The sequence below is a fragment of the Miniopterus schreibersii genome (assembly GCF_964146895.1).
Source record: "Miniopterus schreibersii genome assembly, chromosome: 10".
Taxonomy (NCBI): Eukaryota; Metazoa; Chordata; class Mammalia; order Chiroptera; family Miniopteridae; genus Miniopterus; species Miniopterus schreibersii.
In genome coordinates, this window is record NC_138110.1 from 32506458 (window position 1) to 32520129 (window position 13672).

At 40.0% G+C, this 13672-nt stretch overlaps 1 protein-coding gene across 1 annotated transcript in view; it reads left to right on the top strand.

Annotated features, from left to right (window-relative positions):
* The window catches only part of KLHL14 (kelch like family member 14), a 91017-nt gene that overhangs the window by 62531 nt on the left and 14814 nt on the right, over window positions 1-13672 (top strand). Inside the window, exons 4-5 of the mRNA XM_081148870.1 lie at window positions 8279-8368; window positions 13159-13237. Of these exons, the coding sequence (XP_081004996.1) occupies window positions 8279-8368; window positions 13159-13237 (169 nt within the window). The remainder of the gene's footprint in view (window positions 1-8278; window positions 8369-13158; window positions 13238-13672) is intronic.

Below are 13672 nucleotides of genomic sequence, written 5' to 3' on the forward strand. Positions count from 1 at the left end.
AATATGTCACAGTCTTAGAAAAACTTACAAACCTCCTTGTTTTAAACTACCATATGTGCTGCATATAGGGGACACTTACCCTAGAGTCCATAAAGTCCTGATCTAAGGCACATCTCCCTCCCTTCTGCCCCTTTTCTTCCTTCACTTCCTCCCTCCTTCACACTTCTGGTGCCCGTCACAGTTTCTACAAATTCCAAAGAAGTAAATTCCAGAGTCCCCCTTAGCTAGCTAACATGCGCTCATTGTGCGACTAACATTTATTGCTTCACTAATATTTCTAATTACTAGATTAGGTATAAAAGCTATAGCGGCGCCTGAGTCTGACCTGGCCTTACACTGGGCTCAATGCTCAGCATGAAGCTGTAGGGGTAACACTGTGGGGCCTCAGGGAGCGCATAGATCCTGTAGGGACGCCACCCAGAAGACAGGCAGTTTCAGTTCGCTGTGTCGGGATTGGCAAGTGTACAGTAAAGGCATGCGCTCAGTATAGCAAGTGTCCATACAGGGAGTAACAAAGCAACACTCAGTGTCAGAAAACTCTCCCTTAGATCCCGTTTTGAATCATGAACAGGAAACACGCTCTCCTGGTTTCTGCTCAGCCTTCAGAACTTCACGCGTGTGCCCTTTTTTTCAGATTTGTACATCTTGAACTCACTTCAAAACCTTTGTCCTCAGTGGGACTGTGAGAATCTGGCTCATTGCGTGCAGAACAAGTTGGGGAGGAGGGAGAAAGTGTTGACAACCTTTGGGTTAATTCAGAACCTCCACCGACTCAGCACTGGAATCAGACCATGTGAATTTCTTACGGGATTTAATGTTCCAGGCTAACTGTCCATAATGATCAAATCATCCCCAATGCACAACACATTTCCATTTTTTTTGTAGTGTGCAGAGATTGTACAATCCAAATATAACAGGAAAAATAAGTAACAGAGCCTTTTCTGTAGATTTTCAATAATATCCATCAAGCACGTCTTTATGTAAGATGTTTTACTATGTGTCTGTTTCTGTCTGCAGAGAGGCATTGGCCAAATTGCTAGATCTGTGCCAAAGGACTGGGTGTTAGGACTAAACTAACTAGTACATTTTTAAACATTTTTTTCTCTCTATTACACTTATTTAAAAATTGAGAAAAATCATAAAAAACAAAACAACCTTCTGCAATGCCATGGCAAGGAATACTCATTCAGTATTATTAAAGCGAAGCATCTTTCTTTCAGGTTACATTTGTTTTCAACAGCATGTAATTGCTATTTGAATTTGCTTCGAGTAAATATTTCACAAATATGTATTCTAGCAATACTATGCTTTCAAAATATCATTTTGCCAGTTTAGATAACACCATAGAAAAGCACTTTAAAGACAGAAATAATGTAATTAGAGGTAGCATAAATTACGATATCAAGAAATCAAAATCCAGCAGAAAAGTTTATGAAATGCAAGTGGATTTTAAACAAATGAAAAGATGCTCAACCTATATCCTAATGAAATAAATGCAGATTTAAATTTTTACTAGATCCCAATTGTTCACCTACTGTATTGGCAAAGATACAAGTGTAAAAAGGGGTACAATGGGATGTTATCCATCAAAATGTAAAATGCACCCATCCTTTAGCCCAGAAATTTCACTTGGGGGAATTAATCCTAAAATAAACTCGTGTGTATGTGTGTGTGTGTGTGTGTGTGTGTGTGTTGTGTACCTACAAGGACACTCAGCGGAGCACCGTTTATAATATGGGCAGCTGGTTAATGCATGTCCCCTTCTCTCCAATCCTAGGGCCCTTCCTGATCAAGTCTCCAGCATCTCTCACCTAGACCATCCTCTCTGATCTACCTCTTTTCCCTCTTCTACCCACAGCATCTACAGTAGCCAGAGTAATATTTTTAAAACATAAACCAGATTATTTCATTCTACTGCTTAAAACCCCTCCAGTGTCTTTCCATCCAGGTAAGAATAAAATCTACACCATTTATCCTGGTTTATAAAGACCCACCTACCCAGCCTCTGCCCTCCTCCTGACCTCCTCTCATGCCTCTTTGGCCCTTACCCTGAGTGCTCCAGTCACGGAGGCTTTCTCCTGGCTTCTCAGGCACATCCAGCTCATTTGCACTTCAAGGTCTCTGCATGGATTCCTTCCCCTTATTTTCTAACAAAGCTCCTCTCATCCTTCAAATTCTACCTTAAATGCTGTTCCCTAGTGAGTCGTCCTCGACCCCCTAGGTAGAGTAATAACCAAGCACTGCCTCTCTACATATTGTCCCATTTTATTTCTCTTTATATCATGTGTTTCTATGTGTTCTGTATTTATTTGTTTATGTTCTTTGCCCTGTGATGTAAGCACTACAAGAGCAGGGACATCATCAGCATAGTTCCTGTTATATTATCAGCAACCAGAAAACCATCTGCACATAATGAGAGTTTAGTAAAGTTTGTTGAATGAATTAATATATGGCCATCAGAAGGGAATGGAATACACTGTAGGCTACCCATCAGGTGGAATACTGTTAAAAAGAATGTGGGCCCAGCCGGGCGTGGCTCCGCGGCTGAGCATCGGCCTAGGATCCAGGAGATCAGGGTTTGACTCCCCGATCTCCTGGATCGGGGCACATGCCCGGGTTGTGGGCTAGGCAGCTGATCAATGATTCTGTCATCATTGATGTTTCTGTCTCTCTCCCCCTCCTTTCCTCTCTCTGAAATCAATAAAGATACATTAAAAAAAAGAAAGAATGTGGTGGTCGATAATCCAAGGGTTGTCCTTTGACCCAAGATTGCACCATCACACTTGATCTGCCCTGGATTTCCCCCTAAACCTCATCTCAGATCCCACTGCTCCTGGTCTTCTTGCTGTTCTTGATACACTCTGCACCTGTGCCTCAGGGCCTTTGCACTTGCTGTTGCTGCATCTACATCCTGAATGTCCCTCTTCTACTCAAAGTAATCCACTCAGAAAGGCTTTCGTTGATCATTATCAAAATTCCTCACCCTGCCCGTCCCTCTCCTTTGACCCTACTCTACTTTTCTTCATTGTACTTGCCATTTGAAACTAAAGTGCTTATTTATTTGTGTACATGTTTCTTATGTGTTCCCCCGACTAGACCATTCCTTGTTGCTATTTATCATGAACTTCCCAGCAGGTAGAACATTGCCTGGCATAGAGTAGCAGCTGAAAAAAATATTTGATTGGTGGGGAGTAAATAAAGGAATGTATCTGTGAGTACAAAAAAAGCAAGGAACTAAACAGTGTGCCCATTGAACATCTCTGCCATTTGTATTAAAGAAAAGGAGTCATATGTTTAATCTTTCTGGAAAGAAAATCAAGAACACAATAACAGCGATGGCTTCTGTGGTAGGGTCCCAAAAGGCTGAGGTTCAGGAATCCAAGGAAGACTTAGGGGTCCTATATATCTTAATTTTTTATAAGATTGCATTTTTACCATGAACATTTATTATTTTTTTCAAACTAAGTAAGAAGTATATCATATTTGATAGTTTTGCAAGTTCTTGCATTTAAGCCCAAGAGGAAATCAAGGCCCTCATAAATGTGACATCAAAATGATAAATATTCAATAACCGTATATTTGGCAATTTTATAAACTTCACATTGCCCTAGGCAATCTCTTGTTTGGATGCTCATGGAAATTTTGTAGTTGTGAAGGAAGGACATTTGTAACTTTCTTTTGAAAGAGGTATACATTCCTTAGATATAAAATATGGGAGGAAATAGTGTCGATCTCTAAGAAAACAAGAGCTTCGAAAACACAACAAGCACCCTGCACATTTTATATGCCAGGAAAGGGGTCTCTATGCCCAAGATACTATGAATCTGCTTGCAAGGTTGAAATATGCATTCATTGTTTAAAAAATAAATAAAAACCCTCTGCCAGTAGACTCTACCCACCCTTAACTGGCTTATTTGCTCAGTGTTTTTCTGACTCTGTCAAACAAATGTATTCTACTTTAAGAAAACCCACTATTTGAATATCAGACTTACAGAAAAAAAACTTTAAAGGAGTGCCCACTTGTTTTCCTTAGTATTGCTTTAAATATGAAAATAATAAACATTTAAAATATGATTTAATATAAAAAAATTATACAGAAATTTCAGGAACACCATCATTGAAGACACAGGTACTCAGTAATTACTTGCTGGTTGGATGAACATACCTATTGAAAATCAGTAGAGTGAAATGGATAAGAGTGTGGGTTGGAATCCAGATATCTCTGTGTTTGGATTCCCTCTGCCATTCATTAGCTGAGTCTGACCTTCAATAAGTGACTTAACCTCTTAAAAACGTCAGTATTTCTTAAAGAAATAAATGAGTAACTCCTCCCTTGTAGTTAGTTGTATTAAATGAAAGATCTAGGTAAATACAGGTAAATAAAATATGGGTATATTCTATCATGTATTATAATATCATATATTATTTCCTTCACTTAATTTCTGTTTGCCTGAATGGAGGCAAATGAGTGGCAAGAATAAAACATAAGTGTTATTATATTGTCAGTGATATAATATAGGTACCTAAATATAAACATAATTATACATTTTATTTTATATACATATAGCACCGGCACATAGCCTGGCACGTAGTAAATATTTGGTAAAGCATGGTTACTATTGTGAAAAGTAACACAAAACATTCTTTACAAAGACTAATTTTATGTATAACATTTCAGGATATTTTATTGCACTGGTACAAGGAGAAGTAAGACTGTATAACTGAGATTTTTATGGCCTTAAAGTTATGGGAAAACAATTAACAGGCATATAAGTGAATTGTGGCAGAGATTCAACCCGCAACAACTGCTACCATCTATTGAGTGTGTGATGATCGGTCATTCTGCAGAGTAAATACTGGGCCTTAATATCCTTTCCAAGTTAACTTTATAGGATCACCTGCTTCTTACTTTCTTAATGAAAAATATTAAGTGCAAATGTTGTATTTCATTTCCCAAGCTAGAATAGAATTTCACTTGCTTGGAGTGGGAAAGGCAAAAATGGTACAAGCTGCTTCAAATTGAGAGGCTAAATGAGTGAGTGTATTCCCACAGATGACCAAAGGCTTCTTCTTTTTCAGTTTTCTGGCTTTTTCCCCCCTTTCCTTCTAGCACTTGTAGTTTGTTTAATAAAAGTTGAGAATTCTCACAAAGGGCCTTATAAACACGTGTTATGAGATTTTAAATCTGATTTGAAAGTGCCTCTCTCCTGCTCCCTCTGAGTAAAGTGACCTTTTTAAATGGAGGGAAGTGGGTTTAGATGACAGTCATGATAAATGCGGTCATGTTCACTCAATAAAATAAGGCCCAGTGCATTTGAGGATAAATCAGTGAAATGTACAGCCCCACCTGTCTGTCTCCATCATTCATTTCCACTGTCACTTTCACAGTGGCTGATGGATCACAGTTGCTGTAAAATTAGACAGCCTTTAATCTCATTTCATCCTGATTAGCTTCTCTTTACCCTTTCCCTCTAACTCACTGACTGACACGCTAAAAACTCACACTGGGCTGCAGATGAACATGGAGTACAAACTTCGCCTCCAGTACTGCTTGTGAGGGCGAGGTTAGTGTCCACCTCTAGAGAAATCTAGAAAGGGTCAGGCGTGTATTCTTTGTTATTTAAAATGTGATCAATAAGTACAGTACCTGATGCCATTTTAAACAGATGTTTGCCCTTGCTTGCTGCCCTATTTATTTTACTTTCCTTCAGGTTTAATCAGAAATCAGAGAAAGTGGCTCTTTTGCAAAACTCAAACATTGATTTAATATAGATTTTCTTCTAATAAATTTGGAGCATTTTACATTCAGAATAATTTCAGAGAGCTTTTGTGTGTATTTATAGCCTCTCAACTCATGGTAATAATTCAAAAAAGACAATAATTCAGGAATGAGAATACTGAAATTCTCTGCCAAGAAAGATAGCGTACAAGGTTTAAAAACAAGAGTAAATATGTGAAGATAAATAAGAATACCTTCAAGTAACCTTTATATTAGAACTTCAAAGACCTTCTCTATTATTTTGAAGGTTTCAATAGTCAGTGCAGTAGTTTCATTTGTTTGCATAAAGCATAACAATAGAAGTAATCAAATGAAAAAGAGGCTTAAGAATAAATCACTATTATTTCCTTCACTTAATTTGTGCTTGCCTGAATGGGAGCAAATGAATGGCAAGAACAAAATACAAGTGTAGTTATATTTTCAGAGATAGTGCTGTATTATAATGCTGGGCTTCCAGTTAAAAAGAAGATAATACAACTTTTTATTACTTATAAGACTTAGACATTGAACGGGCCAAAAATTTAAAATAAATATTGGAAGAGTGATTGTCATCAAGTTAGTTGGGTATAGTCAGTGGCCTCTATTCTCACACTCATGTCTCATGGGAGTAGATGGCAATCAGTGCTATGAGTTTACACTGACCAGATGACATTGTGATGAACTGAGTACTGCCAGACTGTTCATGAGATACTTAACATATGGGTAGCATAGTTTGTTTTTGGGATTTTGGAACAATCATCATAATCCAAACAATGAGTTAATTTAAAAGAGAAAAGAAAAAAAGATATTCAAAACATATCTAATCTTAGTTGCTCAATGACCTCAACATATACTCTGCCCCAAATGGGTTCTAAGAAGTGAAGCCTGCAGAATCTATATGGTTAAAAGCATTTCCCAAAGAGACAACTGAGGGTTGAGGGAGAAAAGGGCATCCCCAAGATGACCCCCTAAGTCAATCGACCTAATTAATGGGCCTCACAAACCAAGGACACACCCAACTACATTAGCCCCAAAATCAGGGGTGTACATACCAATGCCTTCTCCCTTGTGGGTATCAGTTCAAAAACAATGAATGGTCACAGTAAAAATTTTAAAAAATGATAAAACAATCAAAACTCTTAAAATCCTTTTGTAAAAAGCTTCAATGACCTGATTTGCTCTTTCAGAAGCTGTGTTATAGGTTTCAAAGCTTTGCCTGTTTCCTATTGTTTTTATTACTTATCTTGGCCTACCTAAGCACATTCTGAGAAAAATAAAAAAAATAATAAAAACAAAATGACATGAAAGATATGTATCATCCAAAATGAGTCGGGTGTAAGATAGGTGTGTTCTCTCTTTTTCCCTCTCTCTCTCTCTCTCTCTCCCCACTGGAAAAAGAGCACAAAGTAAGATCTGGCCTTGGCTCACATTGATTTCCCACTGCACTGGTTTCTTAAGTGCTCTGTTGATCCGTGTCAAGCAATAAGCTCCCTGCCTGAACATGCACATCACCTCCCCATTTTTCCTCACCTAGATTTAAGGTGCCCATATGATGAGCTGAACAAGGACATCATTTTTACTACTGGTGCCACTGGGCCCAAGCCACTGCCTGCGTTATAACTAATGCTGTGGATGTTTACATTTACCATATGATATTATAATAGCAGAGATTAACACCGCACCGCACAGGGTGGGGGACAGGGGTGTCCTGTCCTGGTTGTGCGTGTCTCCCAAATGAAAATGTAAATGAGAACAAACACAGAGAAACCCGGTGTTCATGGGCTTCTGAGTCACACCCCCACCTCGCAGCCACCACATCGGGGCAGGGAGAAGGGCGAGCGGAGGGGAATGAATATTTGTGATGTTTCTGACAGTTTTTATCTGTGTTACAGAAGAGCTCCTAAGCAGATAGATAGAAAATGTGTGATTGTGCTGCTAATGACATTGGACAGGAAATTAAGCGTATACATTTGGAGAAGGCATTAAATCAGCAGGACCTTAATTTAAAAACTTAAAACTGTATGGAAATGCAGCTTGCTCATTGCTGTGGAATAGAAAGCTACCAAGCACACTGAGTCTGTTTATGGAAAGATTGCCAGCAAACCAAGTTTGGGCAGAGCATCGTAACGGCTCCAAGTGTATGCAGGATTATTTCTTCCAAGAAGCAACCCCAGCCCTGACCCTTTGGGAGTTTCGAGCATCGTTTCAGAATGAGATCCCCATCATCAGACAAGCGAGGAGAACTTAAGAATAGAAAGCAGCATGACAGGTCGTTCTTGACTAATCTGTGGAATAACATTATGTAAAATTCATCAAAAGGGGTTGGGTTTGCAGTTGCTGGGAACACACCATTGAGCCACTGTGGATTGGTGGGTGCCCCGCTCTGCCTCTTGACTCTCTTCTTCCTACTGACTTCTTCTCACATTTTATACACTTTAGGGTGCACAAATAACTAGTGAGCCAAGGGGCAGGTCCTAAGATGGAAAATTTCATGCATCTGTTTTTTCTTCTTCATTCCAGTTATGCCGTACAACAGTGCCCACCACTGCGTTGTGGAGGTAGAGAATTTCTTGTTTGTGTTGGGCGGAGAGGACCAATGGAACCCTAATGGTAACTATTGAACAATGTAATGAAAGGCACTGGTAACAGTCCAGTCTGTAATTACTGTGGGAAATACGTATCTGTGCAGCAGGGACCAGTGAAGTAGTCAGTGAATTGGGCTGACAGTTGGAAGGAGGGTCAATCACTGAGCTAGCAGAGGACTGCGCAGCAGAGCATTCACTCCCTCGCTGCCTGGGGATTTGGCTTCGCACTGACGCCCCAGCCCCTCTCCTTATCCGTCCCTTGAGGAATGCCACAGCGCAGGCATGGGCTCCCTGGGGACAGGTGGCAAGCTGCAGCTATTAAGAATTCTCACCACCTTCTCCACCACTGCTCTCCCATTTTACCAGTGTAACAATGCAGTTTCAATAATTAAGCATTATCTGCAGTCCCGCTGTACAAAACCTTCGCCGAAGTTCTTTTGCAGCATTTATTACGTGAGACCCATTCGAGTTGTCCCACCTTTTACGGGCTTCTTCCAAAGATCATCCACCATCCTCCCTGTTGATGTGATTACTTCATAAATTTATAGCAAAGAGAAATTAAAACACTTTCACGCATTTCCCAAGCCAAACACAGGGAGAACACTGTGCCTTGCAGAACACGCAAAATTATCAAGATATTTTTGGAAAGCTTGCACGTGGAGGAGGAGCTGCAGTTGTAGCCTTCTGTGTAACAGAGATCATTATGACTGAGAAACCATAAAACAGCTTGCAGGTACACATTTTTACTTTAAAACCCCAGAACATCCAGATGAAATTACATATACTGCATATATTTTATTGTGAATGCTCTCTTTTAGCATCTGTGCCAAGGCAAATTATAGAAAATGGTTACATCTGTTCAGTCTAGAAAATCTTAAAGAAAACAACCCAGGCCACCCTCCGAGAACATTTCTTTGAAGTGAGGTGGACATTAGTTCTTAAGACCTGCAGCATAGCTGGTTCATATCTTTAATGGTTGGAAAGGAGACAGTTCCTGGGCTCGGTGAGAAACAGATTTGGAACAGGAGCAAAAATGATATGTAATATCTCTCCTCTAACTTACCTTTGAAATGACGGATTTGATGTTACCAGAAGCCTGGGCATACATACAGATCCCTGCAAACTCCCCATTTGCTGTTTAACCTGTCCTTCCTCAGAAGTGATTTCGGCTGAACAGAGCATCTGTAAGTGAACTTGCAGTGCACTGTCATCAAGTTTATCTAAGCAAAGAATCTGCAGAACCTTCTCTTTAAAGGCCAGGTTAAAACTAACGCATGACCAAAAGAAAAGGCTGGAGAGCCTTGTTTCTGATGACAGTGCTCCCTCAGCCCACCTCTCTTCCCAGATGGAATAAGCCTCTGTCAAAATACCAGTCTCAGTGCCATAGCTCCCTGTTCACAAAACTCTGTGAACCTCCCATTCCTGTGAGACAGACCCTAATCAATAACACAGAAAATCTGCTCCCTAGGTTTATGTCCCCCCAAAATGACCTGTAACTAGTTTCTGTTCAACTTCTATGAAAGACACAGCTCAGAGGATTGGATCGGGGAATTAGGAGAGAGTTTAATGGACATACTCCTTCCTCTGTTCTAGAGAATCAAGATTTTATCTTTGAACTAATTCAGACTCCCATAAAATTGTGCTGTTGGACCTCACTGATCTTCCTCCCCAACCCCTGAGAAGTAAAGCAATTTGCTTTAAAGCCCTCAATGAATATGCTGTGGGAAAAGACTATGGAAAGCATAGCATTGCATTTCCTGTAGGGCCTCCTGTCACCTCCCAGCATGCTCCATGTGAAGACCCAGGTGACACATTCCTGTCAGACCTAAGTCTTGAGTCACTTTTGAAATTATGACTAATACTATTCATGTTACTGAAGGCAGGTAGCTCTTTGGCTTCCTCTTCATTGCCAGTTCCATGCCCTTAAAACCCATCTATCTCTTTAAAGGATTTCTTCAGACTATACCACCTGTTGCCCCTTGTGGCAGCTCTCCGCTCTTTTCCTGATAATTCCACCTCCTTCACTTGACTACCACTTTTTCACTGCCCATTATCCCCTCCTGTCCTTATTTCCCTCCTTATTGAGTTTACATTCTATTGTCCATGCCTATGACAGTCACACTAGTGCACACACCCACAATCCTAGTGTCCACCTCCTTCCATTGTACCTACCTAGTAAAGCCTTGGTCCTGGTTAAATCCATTCTGTTCCACCTCTTCCCTGCCCCTGAGCAACTAACTGTGGATATAGAAAACCACACGGCCCCTCTGGCTACTAATGAACCGTGCTGACTTCTAGCCAATTCCACTAAATTGTCCTGATCAGTACACTCTCCCACCCTCCAGCTTAACTATTTCACACCTTCTCTCTCAAACACCTTTCTCCAAAACCTCCCTCCTCACTCTCATTGCATAGCCTGTCTTCTTAGTTCAATTATAACCGAAGCAATCAGAAGATAAAAACCTTTATCTTGCTCCTACCAAATCTATTCACTTATATCTATGGCCACCCACATATTCTTTCTTTTCTCTTATTATTGTTTCTGTTCCAATCTAAGGTCTATTCTTCATTCCCTCTTGTTTGCTCAAGCACCTTTGCAATACTTCTAAACTTAAAAGCACAAACAAACAAATAAAAGTTTCTCTGGATGCTGCATCTTCCAGCTATAATCTTTTTATGGCAGAAGTTCTAAAAAGTATTCCCTACCCTCTTTCCCTGCTTTCTCACATTTTAGTTGCCCTGAAGGAGCCCCCTCTCAGGCTCACATTCCCACCTGTCCACTGAAGCAGTGCCATCCAGGCCACTAACCTCCATGTTGCCAAATCTTATGGTCAGTTCTCAGGTACTACTCCTCATTTTGAAATAGTATGTCATAGTTTCCAAAATACCACACTTTTCCTCCTATCTCTGACAATTTCTTTCCTTTGCTAGTTTTCCTTCTATCCTCGGGCTAATTCCCAGGGTGTATATTACCTTCCATTTTCATACCCTCTCCCTAAAGGGGTTTCATTCTCATCTATGACTTTAATAATTCTGGAATAGTAACCCCAAAATTTGCACCTACAGCCTCATTTAGCCAGTGGCCTACCAGATACCTCCACTTTGAGATCCAAAACAGAGCTAGCTCATGGCTTCTTTCCTCAGCCCCCAAGCTACCCCTGCTTGGTCTTCCTCACCTCAGCAGATCTCATGACCTTCCATCCAGTTCCTTAGGCTAAAGACCTGGCAACCTTCCTTAATCACATTCTCTTTATCTCATACTAATAATCAATCTGAAAATTGAATTGGCTGTTTCCATGCAATAGATCCCAAACCTGACCACATCTCGCTGCCTGCACCTTTATTCAGTGACCTCCTGATCGCTCCCCTGCTTCAACAGTGGCCCCTCTATAGTCTGTTCTTCAGTCAGCAGCAAGAGTCTTTGTAAAAGACAAACTAGACCATATTCCTTGCTTGCTTGCTCAAAACCCCCCAGTGCCTTCTTGTTGTCACTGTTCTGGACCTTGACACCTCTCTGGCTTCTGTCCAAGTCACTCCAGCACTCTAGCTGCTTTTGAATTCATGAGCAGCCCTGGGACTTGACACTCGCCTGCCCACTGCCCGAGGGGCTCATTCTGCAGCTATCTGCATGGCTTGCAAGAGGCATCTGGGACCATTCTACTTAAACTGGCCTCCCTTCTATCAATCCCTGCTTTATTTTTTTATAGCCTTCATCTACTTAATAGTATGTTATATATCTGTTTACTCATTTACAAAAACAGGAACTTGGCTTTTCTTTTTTTACCAGTGTATTCTCAGAACCTAGAACACATAAGACACATAATAAGTACTCAGTAGATAATTGTGCAATTGATAATTATGTTTTGTATACATGCCTATGTAAACACACACACACACACACACACACACACACACTCGCTCCTACCTGTTTATTCCTGTGCTCATGTTTGCTACCTGTATTTCAATGGTTAGTTACATGTATATGAATAAAAAACAGACTTTTAGAATTCAGGCCGCAGGTGCTTTAGATAATTGTCATCTCAGCTGCTACACAGAAAATGGAATATACTCTTTTGCTTCCGTTTCTTGGTGTCAGCCTGTATGTAAAATAACAATAATTGTAATGCCTCGGAGGCATCCCTGTGCTTATTAGGTTCAACAGAGGGGATAAACTGGTTAACCAGTTCCAAGGACTCACGTTTCCCATTCAGAACTTTTACCTGAGATAGGTCACAGCAACTGTACTTCCCTCAAATATACAAACAGAACATACACAACACGTATAGCTTAACACTGATTTCCCTAAAACGCTTATTGTTGCGAAAGCTGTTAACTGCCATGGAGAGAGAGTGGACTCTCCCAATGATAGAATTCTTGGATCATTTTTTTTTAAAAAAAAAAAAAAGCTCTAACCAGAGATATCACACAGGATTGTCTCTGGAACTGATTATTTATAGGCAATAACTTCATGTTTTTAAAGCATAAAAACACCAAAACTAGAAATGTTTACCCTAACTTGGGGACAAAACCGGTTTGATAAACATACTTGCTCCTATTATTATGATTTACTTTTATTCTAACTCATTAAAATAAGGGGGCGGGGCAGAGGAGAAGTGAGGAAAAAGGGAAAACATTGGAGGTGGCTCGTTTACTCTTCTACCCACTTTATCACTTCTCAGACCGTGTAAGATAGTCCCTTTACTTAATTTATCTATTTGTTAAACCTGAGAACAGAGGCATCTTATAAAATGCTATTAAGTGTGGAAAACAACAAAGGAATCTTAAGTTTTAAGTGTCTCAAATATATTTTTACAGGAAAACACAGTACAAATTTTGTCAGCCGATATGATCCCCGATTTAATAGCTGGATACAACTTCCACCCATGCAAGAAAGGTAAGCGTTTATTTCTTGTATCTGAAACAGTTGTGGCGGCTCTACTGGAAGCATGGGTACTGAATGGTTTTCCATGATAAGGTATGTTAAATGGAACCAGTGAGAGACAAATGGGGCGACATACAAAACTTGGCCTGGCCAATGTAGATTAACTGCCTTATTAATTCAATGGACAAAAATAATCAAATAAGTCAATTTATCCTAAAGGAGGAAGAAAAAAAATTCTATGACTTTTCTTCCCTTACTACATTGCGTTGGTTTTTTGGCAAGCAGAGATATCATCTTATAGGCCATCCCACTCTCCTTGGTTATGATATATTTAAGTCCTATCATTGAAATATAAAACACCCTTTTCACAGTGATGTGCATTTTGATGCAGAAATTTCAATATTAAAGTTTTCAAGTCTCACTGACTCAAAACCTTTCCATTTGCCT